Source organism: Platichthys flesus, chromosome 1, assembly GCF_949316205.1.
Source record: "Platichthys flesus chromosome 1, fPlaFle2.1, whole genome shotgun sequence".
NCBI lineage: Eukaryota > Metazoa > Chordata > Actinopteri > Pleuronectiformes > Pleuronectidae > Platichthys > Platichthys flesus.
Window position 1 is genome coordinate 5,571,302 of NC_084945.1, and position 27,755 is coordinate 5,599,056.

The window sequence follows — 27,755 nt, forward strand, 5'->3', positions numbered from 1 at the left end:
CAGATTCTGGTGGAATGATAAGTATGTTTCACCATATTTAGCTTTCTAGTCTCCATCATGAATTTGTTGTTTAGCTCCCTGCAAAGCTCTGCATAGAGTTTAATAAATCTCAATGTGTTGCAGCCCAACAACACACTTTTCAAATGAGGCACTTTTTGAATTTTAAATAGTTGCACAAAGATGAAGCAAAGAAATAAACATCATAAACATGCCCTATCGTGGCCAATACAGTACAGTGAATGTCCCAGAAAATGAGACAGGGCTATGATGGATGATTTCATTTCAAATATGAGCACATTCCAGGGAGCGCTATCTGATAAGTTCAGGCTGCATCCCAGTTCACTAGAGGTAAAAAGTGCGAAGTCACTCTCGCTGACAAGAATAACAGCCTGTGAGAAGGTCAATTCTCTCATACCACCAAGAGGCAAAGGAAGGCAGCATTAGTATGCCTTCCACATCCACGCGGCATTATCAGCCGCATGCAGCAGTGTCTCCCTCCACAGAGTCACTACATGTTTACTCTTACAGTGGGAGAAGATCACAAAGCAGCAGCCATGCATGCAACAGCCTAAAAATAAATATTTATACGTCTCCACCTTGTTTACATCCCTTTAATGTTGTAAATAAACCGTAGTGAGGCAGGGAGCAGTTTCCTCAAATGTCACTTAGGTAAATCCACGATCTCTGTTAAAACAGGCCCTCTGGTGTTTTTCCCTTAAAGGAGATGGTGCTATGGTTATGAGACAACTCTGCCAAAGGCGCATTACTCAAGCGCTTGTTGATGTTTATATAGCAAACATGATACCTTGTGACAACCACTAGCAAAGCTTACAGGTCCTCCAGGCATTTGATTTATGTTTCAAGAGCATTAAATGCTAAGGAAAAATGCAGTTTTCAGCCAATAAGAAAGGGAACCAAGTGTCTGTTAAGAGATTTGATTCACTCAGGTGCCATCTTGATAACGCCACCCGGGGACTTTATTTGTGAGTAACAAGACAGGTCTCCTCCCTCAAATGGTGGTGAGTCATCCATATCTTAATTTCCATATCTTAACTTTTAGTCTTGTTTGTGAATTCTTGACAACATCTTCACTTCCACTCTTACAAGCTTGGTCGAGTGGAAAGTTAACATGGCTGAGGAACTGGTAAATGAAAAATCAACAGAGTGGGAGGTTGTATTTTTTTGTTCTTCCTGTAGTGTCCTCTACAGTTAACAGAAGTTAGTCCTTTGTGAGTGATCTTTCACTTCAACTTCTTTCTTCTTTTTTTTTTTCCATTACAGGCCCCCTGACAATACTCGCTCTTATTTCAAGGGCAGTTTCTACAGAGAGTTCACAGAGAGCAGCCACCACTCGCCTTTGTAAAAACATTTCCGTGAGGCCACTGACAGGTGGTCTCCAAAAGAGCAAGCAAGCATGACTGGCAAGTGAGCTACAGAGCCAAGGGCCCTTTTCATCCAATATCCCCCCTCCTCAATTCCCTGACAGGCTTGGAGAAATAAAGAACAAAAAAAAAAACATTCAAATGTTTATACAGGAATATCCGTTTCACACTGACCTCTGTTCTATTCAGCTTTTTACTCCTGTGCTAAAGCCCACTCTTGCGATGCTACAATGATGTAATATGCGTTGCATCAATAATACATGAGACAAACATTTATCACAAACAGCCTGCATTATTTATCTATTATGGAGCTTAAGAAGCTGTGGGACCAGCTCTGGGAATAGACCGCTGGCTGCAGGAGGGTCGGTGTATGAGAGGTGGGGGGGAGGGCACTGGCATGGAGCATGGAGCAGTGCTTGGCCGAAGGGGCCCCCTCTGTGCTCCCTCTACCCTGGAACAGGAGCCAAGGCGTTCCGGGCTGTGTTTCAAGAGCAACAAACTTCACCAGCATTTTAGAGATGACATTTGGAGGTATCAGCATGCTAAGCCTGGGAGGGGTTGGCCCAATGCTCTGCCAACACGACCCTGGGAGCTGCCACTGCCGCGTCTACGCTGAGGGGATTTGTGTCAGTGCCGGGCCTTAAAATACCATGGCTCCCCCCCCCCCCGCTTCTGTCTACACTCTACTCACTCCCAGACTGACTGACTGACACGGACTCACTTTGCCTCAGCTTCTATTTTCCAGTTTTTCTGCATAATATGTCAAACAGTCTGGGCTATTTGGTTCATTCAGCAATCCACATGTAAACCCAAGCTGCCAATTAAATCGTGGAAGATTGGAGTAAAGGGGCTGCTGCGTGTGTGCTCAGATTACACAGGGTGAACAATTTATGTGGCCCCGTCAGTCAGGATTCAGCTCGGAACAAAGGTGCAGCTCCTGTGATCGTGTTTTGTGAGGTGTCGCCTGCTTCCTCCTCATCTGCTTCTTTCATGGCACTCGGTGAGTTGGGTGAGGCACAGACAATTACTGGGAGCCTGTTGTTCATTTACTCCCACAAGGCCAGAGAGGCGGAGGTGATGAAGCAGCTGTTGGATGGCATGCTAAATGAAACGTGCAAACATGCAGTGCATGCCTAAACAGCTCTATATGAGACTTGTCATGCAGAGAAGTGGGGGACTGCTCTACTTCACTGCTAATCAGGATGCCTCTGCTATGTCTTTGGGGCCTCTGTTTGTTGCTCTTCCCTGGTACTCTGCCTGGATTTGCTTGATTTCCTCATTTGGTTCTCATTTGTTCCGTTGCCCCACAATGAGAGAAGTCTGCTCTCACAGGTCTCTTTGGGAGAAACAACAGAATGGCAGTGCGGTTTGATGTGAGCAGCATCTGGGTCTCTTTCATGTTGAACACCAGCCAGTGGGTTGTTAGGGGCTTGTACCGTTAAAATGAATGCACATCTTTGTGTTGTTTAATGTTGTGTGCAAACATCTAATACAACAGAGGTTATTGAGAAATGCCTCTTTAGAACCTCTCAGTCCAGATTTACTTATAAATATCTCCAGTTAAACAGATGTGGGACATTTGCATATACAAAGAAAAACACATTTCCGCCACATCAGTCTCAGAAGTTTCAGATTAAAAACAACCTATCCCAACACCTGGATTGTGTATCGGCCGATGCAGACAACAAATCATACAATATATTAACAACTGTATGTAATTAAACTCGTATGGAAGTGATGACTGCTGTAATTGTGTTATAACCTGGCTCAGGCTAAAGCCTTTGAAGTACAAATACTTACAGAGGGCGAATGCCATAGAATTTATAATCTAGTTTGACAATCTTTGTGGGACTTTCCAGCATGAAATATTGTCAAATTGCTGACGACTCTGGCTAATGCTTCACCACCAGACATCACGTCTTCTCCACTGCTCTAAAAACGGAACTTGCCAGTGGCAGTACAGGGCAACTGCAGTTCTACAGCGGTGAAGAAGGAAAAGAGTTTTTGGTTGAAACCTATGTACGTCTATTTGGTGCCAGTATCGGAGGCATTTCTGAGTGTTGGCGATGTTTTTCAAGCGTCTCAGTTTTGACTACATCTGTCAAACTAACACGGGGCCAGAAGTGTTTCAAAAAACAATTCTTTGCTAGGCTCTCAAAAACTGCAGAGCAGTGTGGATGGCAGGTTTTTAACAGTGATATGTTTTAAACACAAAACAGAACCTGACTCTGTCCACAATTAACAAGCTGTAATATCTTCAAAAAGCATAATAAATTCATACCAGACCACATCTCACAGAAAAACACTAGTCATCTGAGGGCCACTTCACAGCTGCTGTTATCAGACAGATCTCTTCACCTTTTTATCGCCTGTTTTGGCGAGTGTCTGATACTTGTCTCGTCTCAGATGGAAACAAGGCTTCAAAGAGAGCAAAGGAAGTTGGATTCAGGAGACCCTGCTGGTCTTTACAGCTCTGATGGCCATAACAACCTGTGAGTTACACCTGCAGAGAGAGCACCCCCCCCACCAACCACAAAACACACTAGTACCTTCCCTTCCCACCACACGGCTCTTAAAACCACTCAAAAGCTCCCACCAGCCTCCTCCCCACTGAGGCAGATAGAGTAGAATCAGGAGAAAACACAGCCCCATCAGGCCAAACCACTACCTCTTTCAGCCCAAATAGCAGCTTTGAGAGAGTGAGTGCAGGCAGAGGACAGACTTGGACTGTGAAAGGGAAGGGGGGCAGGGCGAGGGGGAGGGTCAATCACTCTGTGGGAGGCAGAGAATGAGGGAGCACAAACACAGAACTGGTGCTGGCTCCGAGCCATGTTTATGTCACTAACAGAAGCAGCCCTGTCGATCCCCCCTCCCCCCCACTGCCCCAACCCTTTGCCTTGCACTCACTCTCTCCCAGTTTGCTTGGAAACAGAGTCAAGGGGCTGGCTGGCTGGATGCTTGGTAACAGAAAAGAGCCGCAATAGAGGAGGACAGGGGTGAATCAGACACAGCCCGGGGCTGAGCAGAAATCAAAAAAAAAAGGAGAGAGGGGTGGTGGTGGTGGGGATGCACTCAATGGCATGGACTATGCTTTGGGAATGTTGATGAGGCAGGGACCTTTTCTGTTTAGTTCCTCCAAGTGAACCAACAAGCAGCACTGTGGATGTGTGGGCGATTTGTACTCAGCATGCCCGCGGAGCGACCGAGCGTGAGCTGCTTTGAAGATTAGGTGTTTGCATTATTTCACATGCACGACAGAGAACCGGGGCAGTTTTTCCAGACCCGGCAGAACCCGATGGTGCCGGTGATACATCTTGAAATTAAACAAGCTGAATGTGCTCTCCATCAAAGGGAGTAAAAGAGGAATCCGAACATTTCACTCGGACTGCAATGCAGGAGATGAGCCAACTCGTTTCCCAACTGGTGGGCTTGGTAAAAAAAGAAAAGGCTTTGTGTTACCAGGCTTGTTGTTGAGAGCAGATATCTGTGTGCAACAAACTCCTGTCTGCAGACTCCCCGGCAGAAAAGGCAAATCAAGGCCACCTAAGACTTTCCTTTCAACAACTGTTCCTGTTGGCAGTATAATGCAGCATGTGTGCTGTTAAAGCCCACATTAGGACCATCACCAGCTCCTGAGGCAATCACTGCGTATCCAATTACTTTTAATGGGCTAAATATGTATAGTAATGACAGCAAGATGATTTTTTTTTAATTACAGAGACTTCATTAAAGCCTTGAAAAAACAATAAGTCGTTGATTTCTTAAAGAAACCACACAGGTTATTAAAAAATAAAAAAAAATATATTCTTTTGCATCAAAATCCAAGACTGGCTTGTTTCACAGGGAAGATCTTCACTGCAAAGCTTTTTTAAAACCACTTCACTTACCGTCCTCAGTTTCCTGCCACACAATGCCTTCCAGATTGACACTGGTACCGGGCTCGCAGGGCCCCAGGCACTCGGGTTCGGTAGCCAGGGCCACATCAGATGTGTTCACTGCCACTGAGCGTGTTCGCACCATTATCTGCTCACACGGCGAGGAAATCTCACTGTTGCCTACTGCGGCCAGGAGGTGGAGGGGGGGAGGGGCTGGCGTGGAGACAGGAGATTCCATCTGTGAAGCGAGAAGTGGGGGTTGAGAGAAAGAGAGGGAGGGAGCGAGAGAGAGAGAGAGAGAGAAGAAACACATGAGACACTTCAGAACCACTGTATAAACATGTACAGAGCAGATGCTGAGATACAGCCAACGGATGCCACAGTGAGAGGAAGTGAGAACGGTACTGAACGCATGAAAGACACTCTGGTATTTCTGCGGTCTGTAGAAGCTGTTTTTAAACCACCAGAAAAGGGTGATGCTGCAGTTAGTGTTGTCATATGCCACTTTGTCTTTCCGTGACCTGAAAAGGTGATTAGCAGGCGGGGGGGGGAGGTAGTTTGGGGACACGCGAACCGCTTTGACCACCTCCGAGGAAGGACAGAATTCGTTATGCAGGATTGGTCAAACAATCCCTCCCCCCAGCCTCCTTCTCCCTCGCACACAGCCGAGCGAGATCCATGACACCAAATTATCTCACAGACTGATCACTCATTAATTCCCTCAATTAAAGAGCTAGCTGTGGCAGGGAGCGCGCTGCTGAGGGTCAGTAATTGATTCCACCTGCTCTGACACACTGTGGCAGCAGTGAAGAGAGACGGCGGGAACTACGTTAGAGAACGAAAAATGAAAAGGACAGGAAGAAGGCAGGGGGATGATGAGTGCAACTGAGGAGAAGTGCGAGAGATGACGGGAGGTAGAAGAGCGTGCAGGCGGGAAAGAGAAACAGGAAGACTGATGGGGATTTAAGGGCCACGGTGACACCAGGACGCTCTGTATTCAAGGCATTCGACATAAAGTACTCTGAGTCATTAGCACTGAGCTGCGGGAGGAATGCCACGCTGCAGCCAACACCACACAGTTATTAATTGGGCATAAACCACTCGGTGCTGGAGAATATGCTGCCAATACTGGATCCAATTAGACTTAGAAGACAAAATAGCAATTGACACGTTGGATTGTAAGCGTGTACACCCTTTAAATAATTGTTCTAATCTACTTACTACTGCAAAGTGTGATGTGGAGAATTAAAAGAGCTTAACGCTGCAGATGTCACAGTAACGGCTTCATTTGGATCCTTATAGGGACGGATAGGTTGGCCTCTTGCTCGGCTGGTTGGTCCATCACTTGGGTTCAGACTAAAAATCTATTGGTGCCGTTTGTGTTTACGATCCACAGAGGATAAATCCTTAGGAATTTACTGGTCCTCTGACATTTTCTACTTAATTTTAAATCAACATTAAAATTCACACTCACGGTTCTCAGATGATGAACCCAACTTTCGATTTGTCCGGTATTTTATATATTTCAAATCAGGCACTACTAATTCACTGGCAATATTTTCCATTTTTCCGACTGGACTAAGATGGAGAACATTATATCTGCTTAACATCCACATCTGAGCAATAACCTGTTGCCATGGCAGCATTAGACTTTAGCTCAAAGCCCTGCTGCGTTTTTCCAAAACCACTGAGAAACTGTAACTGGTAGTTTCTGAGTAGTTTTGCCTTTAGCCATCGTAGGCAGTAGAGTTGACGTGTATCGAGGGGGGGATGGTGGTTTGACAGGGCGTTGACAAGCACAAATCACCATGATCAATTACTGCTGAATTTAAATTATGTATTTTTTTGAAGAATCCATCCGTTTTCGGATTTCATGCTTGAAATCCGACTTTTTAGCACATTCGCTTAGTAAATGCAGAGTAAAAAAAATATTTAAATCTTTACTTATGATTCTTTTTTTCCTCCTCATAATTAGATTTGACTGATAAGGATTGATAACAAACTTAATCATTAGAAAACCAAACATTAGTCCCTGATGAAATTCAATATTAGCTCTAGACTTTTTACGGTTTACTGAAATGAGCACGGTTAGCCCATTTCTCCCGGTGCTCGGAGGACGGGCAAATTAATGTGTGCAGAGAGAACAACGGAGAGTCAGGCCTAACGACATCATAATCACTGTCTGTCACTTTCTGATGCACGATGCGGCCAAGCTGCAGGCCGGCTGAGTGAATGAGACAGGACAGGTAATCAGCCGAGCTGTCACCACACACTGTTCCTGGGCCTTATGGAGACACAGAGGGTCGCAGACAGGACCACACAACCAGCCCAGCCTCAGACTGACAGCCGCGTGTTGAAAAGGTGCAAACAGGTTCAGGCAGAGCCGCCTCCAAATTGACTGAACTCCTCCAAGTCATTGTGTTGACATTCTGGAAACTGACCTTTTGGGTATTTTTCTGAACCAAACTTAAATGGCAAAGTAATGGCCTGGCAATGACCTATTTATTCTATTACATTGTACGGTACAAGCTAGGAGGCTTATATAATTAAACTCACTTAAATCCTACTGCCGGCTGTTGGATACCACTTATCAATAAACCCAGAGACCAAGGTGATTTAAGTGCTCATGGGCAGCAACATTAAGGATCGGTGTGTTTTTTGAGCTGCTGTTCGACATTTAACAAAACACATCTTCTGCTAAAAACTGTAATCCAGCGACCTTCAGCCTCGTTTCCTTTACTGACCAATCACAAACAACAAAACTTGCATGAAAACATCTCATTTGTCGCCACCCACTCAAAACGCTCTCCTTTAGCTTTCCCTTTTTTTTTCTCCTTTCATTAAAACAATCAAATCCTTCACAATAGAAACTGGCTGGAGCCTAAACTAGGTCTGCAGCTCATGATTATTTTCATAATGGATAAATCTAGAGAGCATTTTCATCAACAATTATATTTTTGGTCTTTATATTATATCGTGTCTCATTTTGTCAAATCCACAGCCCAAAAACCCAAAGATATTCTAATAGATCAGTCAAAATATAACTGCAGATTAAGTGCTAGTTAATTGAGAGTCAAACTACCTTATTTTAAGGAAAATAACGCTTTTCAATAACAGAATTTATGTCAATAATGACTCACCAACTGAATGCTGATGACAGTGAACAATTCACTCCACTGTATCCTGTACCTGGATGAGCTTTAACTTTAATTTTCCACTTAAATCTGGTTGTTACCAGGGAAGCTTGGAAGTCGAGGGAATTAGTTTGTTGCAGCTGTCGCAATCAAAAGTGACAAGCCACAGTAAAGTAACCATTTTCTCTGTAATCGTATAAACGAATTAGATTTGAATCAAAACAGAAACGGGACGAGTTTACAATGTGGGAGAACAATGCGACTCATTTCCATTTCCAAGTTCTGTGAATGGATGAGTGAACAAAAGGGCCTGTGCTCCAGGGCTGCGGAATGCAAACCTCCATAGTGAAATGCCTGATGTCTTGTCCGGGGTTTTGGGGGAAAAAAAAACACATGTGAGTGAGCTACACAACTTGTCTGATTACACAAGGCTCTACGCAGCATTCGGTCCATGCCAAATTCCAAGATTTCTTCCCTGCTTGCGAGACTTTGCAGACGGATTTTGAAATCTCCTCCAAAACCACAATGCTCGAGTGTCACGCAAAACCTTTTCTTAACTCACACCCCGTGCCAGCTCCTCCAGAAAGCCACACTGGCAAGAATAACGTTTAACTGGCTGGCAAAAAAGAAATCCTATGAATCTTTAACTGGTGTCGAGCTTATTTCACAGAGCTGACGGAAAAGGAACTCTGTCTGGATTTCCAGCGATCACACAATAACTCCCTCTTGGCAGACGGACACAGGCTGCACTTTTTACTGGACACATTAACTTCAGCTTTAACTTGTTTATTAGAGTTGGGATTAGGGAATTGAGCACTGATCTTGGGCGAGGATTAGGAAAGGATTACTCAGCAGTGTCATACAGAGACACCTGTCCTGGTGGCTTAGCATGTGTGCGACGTTGGACTTGAACGCATTCATCCAAATTGAGCTGAGTCTTTCATTTTGCCCCAGACTTTGTGTGAATGACGCAACTACAAGTCGAATATAAATGTCGGGGCTTCCGGAAACCTGGATGACACCCCACGAGCAGTATGGAGGCACGATATGTTTATCGTCTGTTTTATTGCGTTTGAAACATTGATCACCAGTTCCTTCAATTGGTTTGGATTTTGCTTCAAAGCTGTTTACCCCTGAGACTCCAAAAGTTCACCCATCCACCATCAGCAGAGTGATTTTTCCTTTTTCGGTGAACCTGACTCTGCCACCCACTGAAATATACAAATAGCTGTTTCTCTATTACAAATGTACTTGATATTGAATTGCTACAATTGCAGAAATGACAGTCAATGTCACCATCAATGATCCGGATGATTCGTTGGTAGCGCTTAATCTTAATCTCTCAAATAACCTCCTCAGAGTTTCCCGGGAATTAAACATTTAATTTGGTACAAATTCACGATAAACTAGAGCGTGAACAGTTGGTGCACTTTGTCCGTAAATGCTAAGCAAGCACATCCATTAGTTATTAATTTAGAGGACAGCAGTTTGGCTAAACATGTAAAATGTGACACGTTTCTACAAACACTGAGGCATGAATGAGAAATTCAGTTTCTGATAATAAATTAATGAGTAATGAATATTAACTGCGGCTTAAATTGAGCAATTTCTACCAATGGAAATTAATCTGGAAATAATGAATAAACTCCACACTACTAATTTAACTAAATAAAAAAATATATATGTTTATTTGTAATTAGTGCAAAACTACATTTTGTATCAAGGAATAATTCATGAAATAATTCGTTCGAAATGTATCAATTGAAACTGATCAGATTGTTTGTCTGGTGGAATATGTTCACCGTCACGCAGTGCGAATACTGAGTGGTGAAAAACACATTATCCTGTGACCTTGTTATGTGTAATATGGATAATACTGTCTGCAAAATGGTCTAAAGGGTAGAAAGTCAATACTCGATCCTAACAATGGACCTTGTGCAGACTTCTTTCACTTCCATACATAACCCCATGTTCAACACAGGATTATGGATGCATGTTGTGGCCATGGCTTAGCCGTTGATACAAGGCTGCCGTTCCAGGTCACGGAGAATGTCGTTCAATATGCATCACCCCTAGACCATAGAATCACATGTTGTCTTTCTGGTGCTTTTTCTGTATTAGTGCCGTGTAATAAAATAAACACCATAAGCAGTTTCGCCACATGCTTCCTTGGTTTTGTGCACACACACTCTGCTCGTGTTTGTTTATCCTGCTCTATCTTGAAAGACTGGATTTGAAATCTGTGACAGGGACGTTCCGGAACAGATATTCATGCCTGAGAGGATTCAGCATTTACTTTTAAACAGAAGCGGAGACCTTCAGTTGACACTAGCTGGGAGTGAAGCAGGGTTCTGAAATCAGGTCAGGAAGCACATACCGCGACAGTCGGACTGCCCCCAGGTGTGGTTCCATCATCTCAACCTCTGACCATGAAGTGGAAATAATACACAACAACATCCATATGTAATGGTAAGCTAATGCACGTACGCTGCTTTGAAGGCAATCAAGCGTATGGTTTACTCAACCTGCCTGGTAAAATACTTTATACATTATCTTACCCTAACCCTATTATTTATGAATTGAATAATAAAAGGAACTTGACAGACTTTTTCTAGTGGTCAGGAAACTGGAAGAAATATATATGTATTGTTAAAACCTGACAAACGAACTGATTAGATATTACCCTGTTATAAATGTGTTTATACGGATAATGTGTGGTCATCATAAGTTGAAGCCACAACGATGCACTGAGAATTGTTGGCAATCAACATAGCAACCTGAATCTAAATGTAATCATGTATGAAGAGCTGGAAGGAAAATGATTCAATAAACTGGAACTGGTCGATAATTTAACGATTGGACGACAGAGATAAAGCCTGGGAAACCCAAACCAAATTCTCAACATCAGAAGAAAGAAAACACCGGCCTTAAAAAAGAGGAAATGTAATTCTTCTCGACACAGAGGTCCATTATTAAGTAAAAGGGAATCCTTCCAGAAGTGCTATTAGTTGGCTAAGTTCAGTGTTCCCGCTTCGATATGTAATTCTTTTTGACTCCAGGGGCAAAGCCTGTTAATATCTTTGGTGAGTTACTGAGGTCGGGGGCCGGCGGAGAGAGATTACACTTCCTGCTGGCTGTGGTCGGTGCTTCTTTCAAGGACCACTGACAACCAGTGAAGAAACGTTGTGGGGGAGGGAGGAAGGACTGGTAATCTCTGCTATGTTGTTTAAGCCACATAATGAATTTAAGAAGCACAGCATTTAAATTACAACCACTCAAGACTATTGAGAATCTAGTAATCATTATACAATCACATCACTGAGTGGCTGTTAAAGTGAGTCCAGTTATTGAGGGCATAGAAGTAACACCTTATTAGCATTAAGCTAAAACTGAAAACAAATGCACGAGTCTATTCTAATTTGATTACAAAGAAATGTTCTGATCCACATACGGGACATAAAAAAAAGGGACAGAAAATGACTTTAATCCCTTTCAAGTCCTGAAAGCCCACTCACTTGTTTTCAAACATGGCACAAATCTCCTCATTTCTTAACTGAAACCACTTTCATTCTCTATGAAGCCCAGAATAATCTCAGAAACCGAGAGAGAGAGAGAGAGGGGGAGGGGGAGGGGGAGAGAGAGAGAGAGAGAGAGCACACAAACAGGAACACCTGACATCTACTGTTGACCGCCAGCTGGGAGAGGCACTCCGTTTCTAGGCAACTCTACTCGGTTTGAGCTGCTAATTGTGCTTTCAGGAAAACATAACCACACATAAATAATACAGAGAGGAAACTAAAGCTGTGATGAATTCGCTCACCCATGACCTACAATCTGTTAACGAGGAAGCCGGGATCTCACTCAGAGCAGTTACTGTCTGACAAAGAAGTAGTTTGCCGTATGACTCCTTAATATTACGGGTCTACACTATGCATATAAATGACAAACTGTGGGGGATAAAAAAAAATCAAGTTAGTCATAATGTAAAGCACACTTGTATTTCATCTTAACAGGGTTTTCTGTAGGTTTCGGGCGAGTGGAATTTAAGACCATAATAAAATAAATTTAAGACGGGTATAAAAGGAATATCAGAGTTTCTTTCTCGTAATTGATGATAATGTGAAGTAGCCAAGTAGAGAATAACCATCCATATACTATTTTACAACCAGAGGCGGTAGGAATCCAAATTATTTCCCTCCGCCACACACAGCCGAGTGGATTGCGATAATTTCGGTCCAGGGGGTTTCAGTAATCATTGTGAAATTTTACAATTTTTTCTTTTCTTTTTTACAGCGTGCTAATATCTCTGCATTGCTAAGATAGAAACCAACACATAAGCTATTTTCAGATATGACCTGTGGGTTAAGTCCAGGGAATTGGGTCCTCGACATTATTCAGACGGGGGGTGGTTCAGCCGGGTGCAGCAGACAGAGGCAGGAAGGAACATATCAATTCAGCTGCAGAGATCACGTGACCCTCTTTACAACACACAGCCTCTTTTCACCGCAGACAAAAGGCATCGTGGAAGTAGCATTAACTCAAAGACCTACATAATCATATTTAAATAGACGATTAAATTATAGACTTTTTTTAAAAAACTACAGAAACCCGGTTTAAAAGCCTACAAAAATAAACCAGTCTCAAGGAAATGCTGATTTATATTTTTTACTGATACAACACAACCTTCACCAGTGAAAGACGAGTCATAAACAGAAACACCTTCTTTAAAAGCTTCGTACACAGCGCAGAGCAAACTTTCACTTCACAACCTATCAAATCAGCTGTGAATCACAGCCCAAGTGTTACAAAGACAAGTGGCGCTTTCACATTTGCTGTAAATTTCCGTGGTAATCAAATGTAATCTTTTTTAGTGTGACACATTATAGCTGTGTGCTGCAAATCAGAGCTACCCCTCTGCAAATGCCCTTGACTGCACCGAAGCAACGAAGAAAGGTACACAAAGCTTTTTTCAAAGGGAAACATCTTCCATGAGCATGAGAGGCTTACCTGTGGAGACATCTGCACTCCCTGATGAAAGGGAAATAAACAGTAGTCAAGAGACAACTCCTACAGCTACCAGCCACATGATGGGAAGAAGAAGTAATATAAAAAGACAGAAGGCACATGGGACTGCAGGCTAGAGGACCGAGCCAAGATAAGTGGAGCTTACCAATTTGTTCACTTATGAAGCAGTGGCCTAATTTTCTTACTGAAGCAAAATCCCACAGAGGAAAAACGCCTCTTTTTACTACTACTATCAAACTGCAATTGTAAAATGTGACCGATATTTACGTAAAACAGGGAGTTTACATATTCTCTGAGGGTCTTAATGCATGTATTTCTGGTGCTGCTTAAAATGTGGCGGTGCGCCTATATTTTAGGAATTAACTTGGTGAATAAAATGCATAAATAAAACCTATGTAATAAATTATCTATACAATTCTCCATCTCACTTGCCCTCTTTAAATATTCAAACAAAACTCTACGTAGTCAACGTGGTCCCAAAGACATTGGGGTTAATCCTCTAGGTACAACAAATATCTGTAGAAACCTTTCTAGCAATGATGGAATTAGTGTCAAGTCGCTCTTTAATGTTAATCATTATTCTAGGTCATTAGCTAACGACACCATCCAACTTACTAAACCCTTTTCATGTCTAATAAAAGAGGTGGCAGCAAGTTAACACCTCAGTTTGTCTTTTAGAGTCAACCAGGTATTCCCACTCTTAACTACTTCGTCAAGACAATTTAGTTTTTGCCCTTCAGTTAAAGAGAAGATATGGATTGGAAATATAAGCTATATTTACAGAAATCTTTCCTTGTACATGCTTAGCTCCGGTTGGATTTTGGCAGGTAAACTGGGTGCCGGGTTGGCTGACTGGGTTAACACCAGCAGCTGGTTTGGAACACTTTCTCTTATCTTGGGTCAGGGCTGACCTTGTTAACCTTATTCCTTCCTTTCCTCTCGGTGGACCAGCCGGCTGCCTCGAGCCTGGTATTGTTTGTCCGACGACAGGGTGGGGGAGGGTTGGGTATCATGAGGTCTAAAAGGTCTTTATGTGGAAGCAGGAACAACAACTCTTCATGTTTACTGCTGACAAGTCATGTTGAAAGCCTGCATGTCGAGATACCTGCACAAACGCTATTTGCACTTTATTTACAAGAACAAAACTATGCTAGCCCTAACCCCTGCAGCATTGGATTCTGGCAAGTACTGTTGACAATAGGGCAATTTTTGTATAAATCGTTATGCCAAGAATGACAAATGTTTAATAATAATGTCATATGGCTGTTGTGACGTCTTCCATTTTTGACCAAACTTCCGAAAAATATTTGGCTTACAATGATGCTATGAAGAAAACCAGGATATGCTCTCATTTGAGAGGCTGGAAAATGTAACTCTGATTCACGATTTCTTCTTGATAAATGACTGAATCTCAGAAACAGATGTTATTGAAGTTAACTGCAGTGCAACATTGAATCCTTGAGCAACTACTTCTTGTAAGATAGTGAATATGTCAGAAGTGTACCTTCTCATTAGCTAGGACAGATTTTAATTTAATCCTATCTGGATGCTGCTAGCGTCAATTGGTGATTCTCTTCCCTTTTCCCCTGTCACCCATTTCTCATCCTCCCACTCTGACCATGGGTCAGTTGAAAACAACAGTATCTATTACAACAATACGCCACATTCTTGTCAAGGTCACCCACTCTGCGTCCGACAGGCAGAGAGGCTGTGCTGGGAGCAGAAACCCAGATAAGCTAAGCTGAGCCTACGAGGATCTCTCTCTTGCCAGCCCTCTCCATACTTATAAATCTTATCTCACAGCAAAGGGAAACCTGACAACACACAGAGAGGCTGTCATCAACAGCTCAGCCACCTCGATTCCCACCCAAATACCAATGATTCACTCTTTGACTGCTTACAAGTCTGAGGTTTCCGACCGAGGCTTTGAGATCAGAGAGGGAAAGGAAATGGCGCTACTCGTGTTGGTGTTCCTCAATGATTGAATTCAACATAATGTTGACAGCTTTGACCAAAACTCTGGTTTCAGGTGTCCACCTTCGGGCCCACAGCGCTTCAGCAAAGATAAACACTCGTAGACATCCTATCCGGAAAGCCCTATCAGCGAAATAACCAACATTTTATTGGTCCCACATATTACACAAGGAAAATGAGTTGTTATTCAGGCGGTGAGATTTCCCCAGAGCTCCTAACCTCAAACTATTTTTAGATCTTCTCTGTTAGGCGGTTATGTCGACACTCATCTAAGGGTGGTGCCTTATCCAAACATTAGAAAGACAATTCTTAGCCACACACAATTTTACATTTTTTTTTGTAATCTTAACAATGCTAAATTACTTTCTATTGTTTTGTTACTTGGAATGACGCAAAAAGAAAACAATGAATATAATTATACCTTGCATAAGAACACAGACTTGTCATGTGGGTGTCAGATTGTGGGAATAACAATGAAAGCAAATAGATCTGCTCCATAGATATAACTATACTTTGAACAATATGGCTCGTTCTAAATTATGAAACTGCAATAAAGTGGTAACTGTACCTACATAACAGTCAGCAGCATTAGTAATCCCTTGACCTGCTTCCAAATTCCATTCTAGGCTTGTCAATTCAGAGAAAAGGCCATTCAGCAGATGATTAAGGTGCAGCGGGTGAGTGAGTGCGTGGTTGTTGAAATATGTCTGCAGATGAGAAGGCGTGTGCTCTGTTCTGCAGATGGTACTTGAGCCGCGCTGTCCCTCACGCAACTACTTTCACTCGCGCTTGCTACTCTGATTGACCTTGACTGTTTCACAGAGCTCCCATTCAACCATGTCTGTCTTAATGGACGATGATGTGCACTGTTACTGAGTGCCCGTAGTTCCTGCACAGCCGCCTCGAGCCCCCCAATAGACGTTTACACCTTAATACACCTTGGGGCATTGATCGCTGTGGCTCGCACCGCATGACATTTCAACACCATTTCTGGGGAGAGGGGGAAAATAGTTGAAAAGACAGGTTTTCTAAAAGAGAAGAGCAGGGTAAGTTTCACTAGAGTATTTTTTTTTTGAACAGCACAGCATGTCTTACTTGTTTTGATAATTATAGTCTGTAGGTGATTTAGGTATAATCCAGGGAGTTACGTGAGAAGTGGAAGACATGCCAAAACAAGCTCACCTGAAAATACATTTACTTAAGCATCTATCAACTCAACCTGAGAGCTGTTTGAAAAGGTTTAAAAACGACTCACTGGATTTTTCTCTTTGGTACAACAACAGAAGTAGGCTGAGCCCTGAAATGTTCCTCAGACTCTTGCTCAATCAAAAGGACAAGTCACCACTGGAGATGAATCGATTTCAATCCTCAACAAAAACCCTTGAAACTACAACCGGGCAGGAAAGTCCTCATGCGGGCCTGAAGTAATTTGTGTTCCTCGGGTTATGTCAACAACAACAATTTGAATGGCACATGCTACTGTGCACGCTGCCGTTAAAACAGCCTCTACATGGCAGAAGGGTAAATCAGGGCTTTTTTTGTTCATGTGTTTACAGCTTGTTCCCACTTGAATCGTGAAATAAGTGAAATAAAATTATTTAAATATGTGCATATGCTCCTTGTGTGGTAAGTTCCTAACAAAATGGTGGTCGAATCGAGAAACAATATAAGTATGGTTCTACCATCACAATGTAGCTGATGGTAAGGATTCTCTACACATTTTATATCCAATATTTATGTATTGACATAATTCAAATAAGAGGTCGGGCTGTGGAACCGTCAAAGGAGCAAAGTGAAACCCACGATAACGCACCAGATCTCCCCGCTCTATGCCAGCTGCTTAGCAGAGGTCTGCTGCTCTCCGCCATCAGAGTTTGATGACCTTGTTAGTTTGAGTGCCTAATCTGCTAATGCCCTGATAAAAATAAACAGTCACTGCAGTCATTGTAGTCCCCCCCCCCCCCTCTGCAGCTGCTATCCATAAACACAGATGATACCTCCATCTTTATTAATCCTGAGGACTTCGTTTCAAACTGACAATCTTAAGAGCCAGCGAGGTCAGCGTGGGGTATCGTTAGTTTGAGTTAAATCATGTGACTTTTGTATTTTCAAATGAAGAGTTAACATTTTATGAAAATCACAAAGCTGTGTCTGTGCCTTGCTTTTTTTAAATTGTAGTTGGCCACAGAAAACAGCAGGCACGAATACATTTTTCATGTTATATTTGCCTTTTATTTGAGGCTTTTTTTCAAGTACATTTATTCCTAACAATTTGCCTCCGTGGTGTTAAATAATTCATACCCAGTACTACATTTGAGATGAGACTGGAATAAATAATTAACCTCACGGTATATATTAAAAATTCTACAAAACCTTCTTTTTTACAATTCACAGGGGGTTCTTACTTGCTTACTTTGACATTCTGTGAAGAGCAATCAAACCTCACAACTGCTAGACATCAAACACAATGTAGAACAAATAAACAGTATGAACAAAAGGTGGCTACACTGCTTTAAAGATTTGACATTCTTCTCTATGAGTTCACATTGTAACATCGCGGTAGAATAGTCTCAAGGTCATACGGCACAAAATTAAAGACTAGATTTTAAAAGTAAGTCCCATTATTCAGCATTAACCAAAATGCCAGGAGCTCTAAAGAAATAACCTGATGTTTATTATTTATAGTAAAAAATACCATAAAAATGATGACATATGACTTGAGTGAATGAAGCCAACAGCAAAATGTCTCACTCTTCAAGGGATACATAAACCTAATGGATATGATTAAATATAATTTAGTTTTCCAGATGGACAAGGGCCCCACTTACAAAATATAATTGAATGTGCGAGCTCAGCTCATTGTCAAGGGCTAAACAACTCCCCAGCCTCCAATACAAAGAGGAGCTCATTTCCATATTAACTTCACCTTCATTGATCCACCGACACATCCTCCCTCTTGCCACAACACTAACACCAAGGATGCCTTTAGGGGTGCTGGGAAATTCTAGTGTTGGGGAGGAAATTAACTTGGGGACATTTAAGTATCGCAGCATCAACGCTGCATACTTGGTTGAATCTTTGGGTGGTGGATGAAAAGTTGTCTCAGCAAAAAAGCAACTGCACAGACCACAAATTATGGAAATTTTCCCTGTATGTCAAGCAAAGGAAGAATAATGTCCGTACTTAACATGCCAAGCATTCAACGCCTCATCCCATCTGTGCACCAGTGAAGCACCATAAGACAAAACCCAGCTGAATGTAAGCCTCTTTTCATATTTACATTCCTTAATGATTTCACAGTTACAACAAGGGGATCTAGACTCACACATGAAGGTAATGCTTAAAGCTGCTTTTATCAAGATTTCAATCAGACCAGAGTATCATATGACAATGTCAACGGGTTGACTTGAAGTGATAAACCTACAGAGAATTATCACGTGAATCTGCAGCTCCACATGGCCTCATGTGCTTAACAGTGAGTCTCAGCTCGTTGTTTAAATGTCCTTCCCACATCTTCATGTTATGGTTCTCACTCTCAGGCCGTCATGGCTGTTTTCATCCAAAAAGATTTACTAGCCCCCTGTTTACTATCTATTTAACACCAAACATCAGACAGTCATCGACATAGTGGATGATTTGACATATAAAAACAGATTCTTCTTTTAGGAGTGGGTGGAGACCAAAAGCAGAGCCAAAAGTCGTTGCTCTTTACTTATTGGATGTGTAAATAAGCAGCCATTTGCTTACATGTTCCCCATGCCAACTTAAAATGGTGATGACGCACAGTAATTCTAAACACATCACTGGAAACCCAAACAACAATTCAGTCTAACACATCCAAGAATTTAAAGGTCATGAGATGACACAAACAGAAGTATCCCCCTGTGGCTCATCGGGGAAACTGAGCCACCTTGATTAGAACAAAGAAACAAATTACCAACATTATAGAGAATTGCTACACTTTCATGATATTTTAATGTACAGCCATATTCACTTTTATTAACCAAACGACCCAAACTCTTTCTTTTTGTAGCACTGGCATCGTGTCAACCTCAAACTGAATAAGAGTTAATTGCACACAAGATATTTTCCCTCTGGAAGAGTAAGAGTATGAAAGGATTTAGCATTAACATGTGTCTGTTTACATGTGTTTCTTCCCACTCCAGACACATGCATTTTGCATGTATTGTTGAAAATTAATGCTATTTCATTATTAATGTGAACGTTGACCCAAGGCATTGCTGGGTCATTGTGCAATATAGAGTCTGATGAAGTGAAAATATCCACCTGGATTCTTAAACATTGTTTTTTGCACAGTTACATATAATTAATAACTTCCAGCAGTACGACCTAAATCCCAGCCCTTTCCTGCATGTGAAGTGAATAAATAAAAAAACAACTGCCCAGGCTGCTGAGCGAACGGGTCTGGAACACAAAGGGGACCAAAACAGCAAAATAGGATGAAACACACTATATTTTGACAGAGGACCTTTACTCTGCTGTAGAATCAGATAATGTAAAGCTTCTGTATTCAAGGACACTGATGCAGCCTCCCATGAGCAGATCAGCATTCATAAAGGAGCTCCGCTGTGGCAGGGGTGACTTTGATGCATGTGGTACTCTTGTTTAAGGAGCGGAAACAGCATGAGAAAATCAAACCTTCATACACTGGAGTCTTGGCACACAACCAATTTGTGAGGAGTGGTATAAGCAGAGGACGACCTACATTTATAACTTATGGCATTTAAGGATTTTAATGCAGTAAATCATGCAAATTCAAATCATTTATAGGACACGCAGATCATAACTCTGCACTATTAAGGAAATTTGATTTGCTGGACCAAGAAGAGTGGGGAAAAAAAGTAGTTGCATAAAATCTATCAGGTACAAGTGGTTGGCTTCAGTGTTTCTTTCGATTCTGGTCCATTATTAGCGTGTAAATGTTCACATGTACTCTACACTGGAACGGGGAATGCTGTTAAGCTCGCCTCCATTTATCAAGACTCTGGTTTGGTATTCAATAATGCCCAAACTCAACACGCACTTTGAAGTCAACGTTCGGCTGAGTCATCTGCGGCATAGAGCTGGTTTATACGGTCATTCCGCTGACAATAACTCAGTCATAACTCTCTATATATTGTTATTTTAATACTCTTGCCCTTCATGGGCCAAGTCAGGCCCCGATCAAAGAGCCACTGACAGCTGCATAAATTTGAAATGTCGTGTAAACAGCGACCCATCCTTGATGCCAAAGTCAAATAGCTCCACGTCATCGAGTATGAAAGAATTTGGCAGCGAGCAGAGAGAAACTTTAGCTAAAGCAGGAGAACAGTACAATCCGGGCCTGTTTCTACCCTTAATACATGGTTCATTTATTAATACATTTCTCTGAAGGAGCAGTAGATTGGGGTGAGGATTTAAGGGATTGAGTGGTAATGAAGCGTTAAGTTGTTGGACTGAGGCCCAGGTCAGTGAGCCACATGATGCTCTACTACCACCCCCCACCCCCCTCCCCACCCCCAACATGTTTAACATGAAGAGCTTCAGTGTAATTATCTCATGAGAACCAACGGATGCTTTGCCGAATTAGCAAATCCAAGGGAAATACTGCCGAACAAAAAGAATAAGCCCCTCAATGAACCACTTATATTTCCCCCCTAACAATAATGAATTATGGGTAATGTTTCATTTTTAATACTCTATCGACAACTTAAATTATGGTCATCTATAATTATTTTTAAACCTACTGGAACATAATGTCTCTCCAGAACAGTCAACTTTAATACTATTCTTAGAGGACATCAATTAAAAGGCACTTTTAATATTATGACAATGATGAATGTTCTTTGTTCTAAAAAAGAAAAAATTACCATTTGCATCATTTGAAAAACAGAACAGCCACCACCTGCTTTATAGGATTTTCATTCCTCCATGTAAAGACGAGCCTGCTGAGCAACAATCATTGGCTCTGGTGCTGCTGTCTGCATGTCAATCTCTGGGGGAAATATTCAGCAACAACTTCTTGAGCATTTGCATCAGTGACCTTTCAAATAGGGCCGGACGACATCTCCGAAGATTATATCAAGATATAAAATGTTCACATCAGTCGATACTGACAATTATCAAGATAAATGTCACATGTATTTACTGTGAAGGTTGTGGTTTTCTTCTTCATGGGCAGAGAATGACAAACACTTGATTAACAGGAAAACCATTTTACAAATTGGTAAAATTATAAGTAGATTGTTTTACCTCCTTAATGTGCTTACACAATCCATGAGTAATATCAGATTGAGCCTTCGATATATTCGCTGAAACCTTTTATGGAACATTCATATTGTTTTATTACCCAGCACTGCTCTCAAAAACATTCTTGATACAACATCAGTAGTTATGCTACTGGAAAAAATGAGACTTGCAAACCAACTGTTCCAAATCCAGTGGAATACTGTGCACAGCCCAGGCATCCGTCGAATCCCGAATGTTTGACATTGGTCCCAAAGGACAGACGTGTTCTCCCTTTAATTTCTATCAGTGGTATAATCCCCTTTTGAAACCCTTTTTAGAGTGAATTAGAAAGGCACTGCATTCAAAGAGATGAGTGGAGAGAAGGGGGCAGGAATAATCACAAGGGTCTAGCTGTCTGTGTGGATTAGAATAGGAAAGAAAATCCTTTCATCTCAGATCTGTACTTCCAAGCTTGGAAGCATGCAGGCACACTCGCATGCAGGCGAGCAGCGGCGGAGCAAATCTCAAATGCATACTTGTCATAAAAGAAAGCGGCAGACCTTTTGTGTTGTTAAATTCTATTTAATATACAAGAGGTAGTTATTTAGATGATATTCAATTATGCTCCAAATGGGCATGATAGACAGTGGATTAGAGAGAGGAGCTTGTGTAAAAGCTTTGCTCTCCAGGCTGACCTCTCAGTTTGGCTCTTAGGCGAGACAGAGTGCAGGGGAAGGCTCACACATGATCTAACTTGCTTCTCCAATTTCTCGTGCTGAAATGTGGACTGCTGCTCTATTTTTGGCAGACAGTCTTTTTGACATCCAGCGAAATGAAACGAGAGGGATAAGCCCAGAGAGCCTCCTCAGCCAGAAAGAAAGAGAAAAAACATCCCCCCATACAACACCATCTGACAGATAAGAAAATGGATTAGCCATTATGTGTGTTTGCTCAGTTGTCTACCTCCGAGAGGGTTTAACTGCGTGTAAAATGACAAGCCCAGTGGTGGGTAACGGCAGCTGACACTAAAAAGACTGATTGTAAAAACATAAATATCTCGTAGAGCGAGAGGACAAACACTACTCTAGCATTTAGTTTCATTTCATCAAATCCATAAGAAGAAGATCAGCCATTATGCGGCTACTGTTTTAATCATGAACTAATGAATGAAACACATGAAAACAACATCATCATCTCCAATGATGGACACTCCACCTAAACTAGAATTACTCCCGTCTAGCGTCTAAAAAAAAATAAAAAGACACTCCAGAATCTGAAACCGTCAAACAAGCCCCATAAACGTGTATATACTCGTTTTCCCCCAAAAAACTGCACAACCAAGGAATATTTAGGCCAATTATAGATAATAACAACAGTGGGAGCTGATGCACTGAGCTGCGATAAGAATCTGACAAGTCTACAGAGCAAGTCTGAGCACACTCTGTTTGTATAATCCCATCTAGACAAGATATACTGGCTGTTAGCTTAAAAACAATGTTTTGTGAGAAGCATCCCATTTCGCAACCAAACTGAAGAAAATCTCTAATTTCATGCATATTAGCTCAATGGAAGATGTAGTTTGTGGCGGAAAAGGATGAACTTCTTTGGTTCAGATGGGATCTTGCTCAACTTGGACAAACGTTTTTTAGGATCTCCCTTTAACAACTTTGGAGCTGGCATCTTCATGTAGACGAGTAACAATCACTTGAGTAATCATTCAACATAAAACAAAGTGCGTTCTCAAATGTAAATGTAAATTTAGCAGGTTTGGACTTTGGACTGTTGGTCGATCAAACTAACATTGTAAAGGGCGTATACTGATGTTTTAATAACCAGCGAATAACGTGATTCAATATTTGGCATATAATCAATGATGAAAGATAATTGTTGGTGACTGCCACAATTTGTTAGAAGCTATAGCTAAAAAATAAAGGGCACGAGGGACCAATACGCGATAAATAAAGGAGCCATCTTCACCAAAGAGGTTGTGTTTCGCCCCTGTTGTGTTTTTGTTTGTTCGTCATCAGGATAAAGTAAAAACTAATGTCACATGGAAGTGTGGGACATTGGCCAAGAAAGAATCCATTAGTATTTTTGTATCCGTTTCTTTAGCATCGCGAGATTGACTGGTTTATTTTACATTTTTACAAATTTCTCTGGTAAAATATTGGAAAATGAGGGATTATCTGGTATATTTTGAGGAACCTCAGTTGAAGATTTTAAATAGTAACTCAAAGATGTAGGGCGACCAAAGAGAAAAAAAAAAAAATAGGCAACGGTGCAATGAGGTGAAGAATTTCGCAGCCGAAACATTAGTGATTCCCTGAATTTGTTGCGTTTAACAAACTGGCTGCAACAATCCCCTTAGAAGAGTATTAGGGGGGGGCTTGAAACGTAATCCTCTCCATAATCACACTTGCTCAAACACTGCCTTGCTGTTAACTTCCTCTTTGTTAAACTGAAAAACATTTCTCAAGCGGCTTTGTCCTGGACTTCAAATGTCTCTCCTCAAGCGCTTCGCGGTCAAAACCTGTTTCGATATGAGTACACCGGCGAATGTCCAAAAAAATGAAGGGGTCGAACTGCCGCAGGCAAAGACCTGCGGGGAGGAAACTCTATTCACATGGTCAAAACAATAGAGACTGTGCTGAGACAAAGACTTGAGGAACAAGTGAGAAATCCCCAAACACAGTCTAGCAAACTCTTTTACAACCATAGCAAGGCAGTACAACTTTGAGCCACCTCGTTCCCTCGCTGGTAGAAAATTCCATCTGAGGAGGAGGGTAGGGGGGGGCATGTCTGCTCCTCCCCACTGTGTGGGTTTTGTTCTGCTAATCAGACCACATGCCTCAAGGATTCAGGAATCCAAGAGCTCTCAGCCAGTTCCCCTCATTCCACATACAGCCGCAGCAGCCTGTGACAAACTATTCAGTGTGTTGGGGGGGGTTAAAGACTCTATCCATTCATAACACCGTTCAACCCTCGCCTCCCTCCTCGCCCAATCTCAGGCAGTTCTTTTGCCCACCCCCACCCACCCCCCTCTACCCTCTTACCCCTCACATGCCCTCGTTCTCCCCTCTCACCACAGCAGAGCCCTTTTTTTTATCTGTCTGGATACTGCGCACTGGGTCTGAATAGGCTCACGGTTTATTATTAGACACTGGTCCAACCGTCCACCCACCACAGTTTTAAAACAGAGAAAACAGAACTAGGCCCACATTCAGCTCATGAAACCAAAAGGTCCTGATATTCCTTTCTCTCTTTTTCCTTCCAATTTTGGTTTGTTTCCCCGGCGCTCTGCCTTCCCCTCGCTCGCTCGCTACTCACGCATTGAGAGGCGAAACGAGGCACGCTGGAAATTTTGCAGCCTGACAATGGAAGACAGCTGCTCTCGCTGCATAAGTCTTTCATGAGCTGAATTAGTTGTACAAGCCTTCGCTCCCTTCCCCCCACGAATGCCTCCCTCATAGTAAGCTGATCCAGACACTGCACAACACACCTTGTGGAAAGCTTAGGAGCGAGACGGGGGAGGAAAAGACAAAGCATGACGGAGGCTTTGTCTGACAGATCTGTGATTGTTTTCTGTGTTTTTTTAATGGTGGCCCTGTAGAAAACCTTCACATAGATCTTCTATTTTCAAGTTTGTCTGTTTGGTTGTGATGTTTTTGTTTTAAAACAGAATGTGAAATCAAGTGATAAAATGATATTAAAATAAACTATAATCACGTTGCATTGTGCTGTTTGTTTTACACATGGAAGACATGACCTGTTATGGGACCTTTAATGAGAATGATTCATAAATAGGTTGTGGTGTCCGTATTACTAATTTTAACAATTTGTTAATCAACTTAACTGATTTTTTTTTTCTAAATAAATAATAGGGAAAATGTCAATCTTCTGTGCTTTCAGCCTCTCAACTGTGAGGATTCCATTTTTTAATGTCAGTGTAAAATTAATCTCTTTGTGTGTTGGACTGTTGGAAAAGTAAAACAAGGAAGACATCATCTTGCTCTCTGAGATGTTACCATGGCCATTTTACATGCTTTCCCTTAGATGCCCATTAATCTGTGAAGAGAAGACAAACTATTACAGAAAAACATATTTCTGGTTTTCATTACCGTCTTCAGACAAGCGAATGATCTGGATGATGATGATTTAGATAATAAATCCACGATCTGCTATGTAGGGAGTTTTTTTGGTAAAAAGTATCGTGATGCCTTCATGAGTCAGAGAAATGGGACATAAAACAACAAACAACACTTTGGTCGATGTGCCTACAAGCAGAGTTTATGACTGAGGAGCATGAAATACTCCCTCCCTCCCAAAAGACAACAACCCGAAGGTGCCTCTCGACAATGATTTTCCTCTAACAAGACTATAAACTTAGTGGGCCGAGGCGTTCTTCTTCTTCCAATTCAATTTCTGAAGCGGTGGTCTGCTCTACGGGCTGACGACTGGTGTTATGGTGGCTTCTGCTATGACAATTCTGACAAATCTTAGGGGTTGAGGTTAATTACTACCAACATTGATCTGAAAATCGTTTTTTAAGTGCAGATGCAGAAAATACCAGAATGCGCTCTATGAACACAGCAGCTACTGCGTGCTTATTACTGTGTTGATTTGCACTGGCACGTCTGTGAGGGATAGGGCACTGTAAACCTTGAAAATGTGCGGTATGCACGGCATGCGTGTCAGTCTACTGAAAAATGTATTAACCCTTGTACGTTCACGTTTCATGAAGACGTTTAAAAAAAACTCTATCTAATGTTCATATTACATTTTTATATCACTTTTAACAGAGACTGGATTACCAGCGTGTCCATTAACAACTACCTTGATTTGTCTTTTATATTCTCCTTCTAGTCTCCTGCTTTATTTTCCCTAGAAGCTCAACACATTTCACATCAGTGTGGAGGCAGTGGCTGATGGCAGACATGGAAAACAATTAGTGTCAAATGTTTTCCTCCCATAGTATTGAGGGACTCCCTGAGGGCGAGAGCTTGAAATGAGCAGAGGTGACAATGCATAGATCCCAACAGCTATGAATCTGGGACTGTGGATAACAAAGCGAGTTCAGTGATCACTGAACGCAAATGCGGTTATTTGATCAGACTTTGCATTCAGTTGTCTTTTTAATGATAAGCAGTATGGAGAAATATATTTTTTAATAGCAGTCCTCATATGGAGTTCAACCATGTTGGTGAGATGGAAAATGAAACCCAGATAAAACAACTCCCTTTATGTTTATATGAGTCAGATTATGATCAAAGTGAACTACTTGGTAAGTTGCATCATTCGACCACTTTGGAAATCAAATATGTTTATAGCTCCTGGAAGGAAAGCACGGGTCGGCATAGTCTGTTCAACATATGAGTTTTAAGAATATTTTGAAAGAAAGACATAAAACAGAACTTGAACGTGAGAAGCTCAAAATCCTGTCTGCTGTCAAAACCTTCATTTTAAAACTAAAACGTCCTCTGGTCCCATCCACACAAGTCTTTTAAGGGCTTTCTGAAACCATTACTGAAGCTGTTGAACAGAAGTTTTTGAAAAGACCGGCAGCTAAAACAAAACCTCCGCAAATGGTATAAACATAGGTGAGAGCTAAATACTCAAGATGCATGTTTTTTAGGATGTAAAGAACAAACATTCTGTTAATAAAGCAACATCTCAGCGTATCTCCACCGAATTAGCATGGCCAGGTTAGCTAACCGCCTCCGTTTGCACTGAGCTTCTTGATGCAATTTGTTCCTCTTCCTAAAATAAGTCAGTCTCCCCTCTATCCCAGAGCCTTTAAAAGTTGGCACCACTTAAAAGGAATGAGCTGTAACACAATAGCAACAGTCAGTCAGGCAGAGGCAAAGGCGAGGAGAAAGAACTCAAGCTTGCTCTCATGAGATCCCTGCACTCCCCGAGCCGGACATCAGCAGCGATGCAGAGCGGTGGCTGGGCTCTTTCATTCAAGTGCAGCTTTTTCTTTTTCTACCCCCCCCCTCTCTCTCTCTCTTCACCCCCCTTTTCAAAGTAACATTGCCAATGTAATTTTCCATGAGAGCCGCTCCATTTATCAAGGCCAGTGGCACACTGAGGCAGCTGATGAATGCCTTACTCCTCTAGATTTGTATAATGAGAGGTGG

At 41.9% G+C, this 27,755-nt stretch overlaps 1 protein-coding gene across 3 annotated transcripts in view; it reads right to left on the minus strand.

Moving 5' to 3' along the window:
• LOC133965443 (zinc finger protein 609-like) overlaps window positions 1–27,755 on the minus strand; it is a 66,078-nt gene that overhangs the window by 16,953 nt on the left and 21,370 nt on the right. For all 3 annotated transcript variants that reach the window (XM_062400051.1, XM_062400206.1, XM_062400129.1), the window contains exon 3: window positions 5,270–5,495. In XM_062400051.1, coding sequence (XP_062256035.1) covers window positions 5,270–5,495 — 226 coding nt within the window. The remainder of the gene's footprint in view (window positions 1–5,269; window positions 5,496–27,755) is intronic.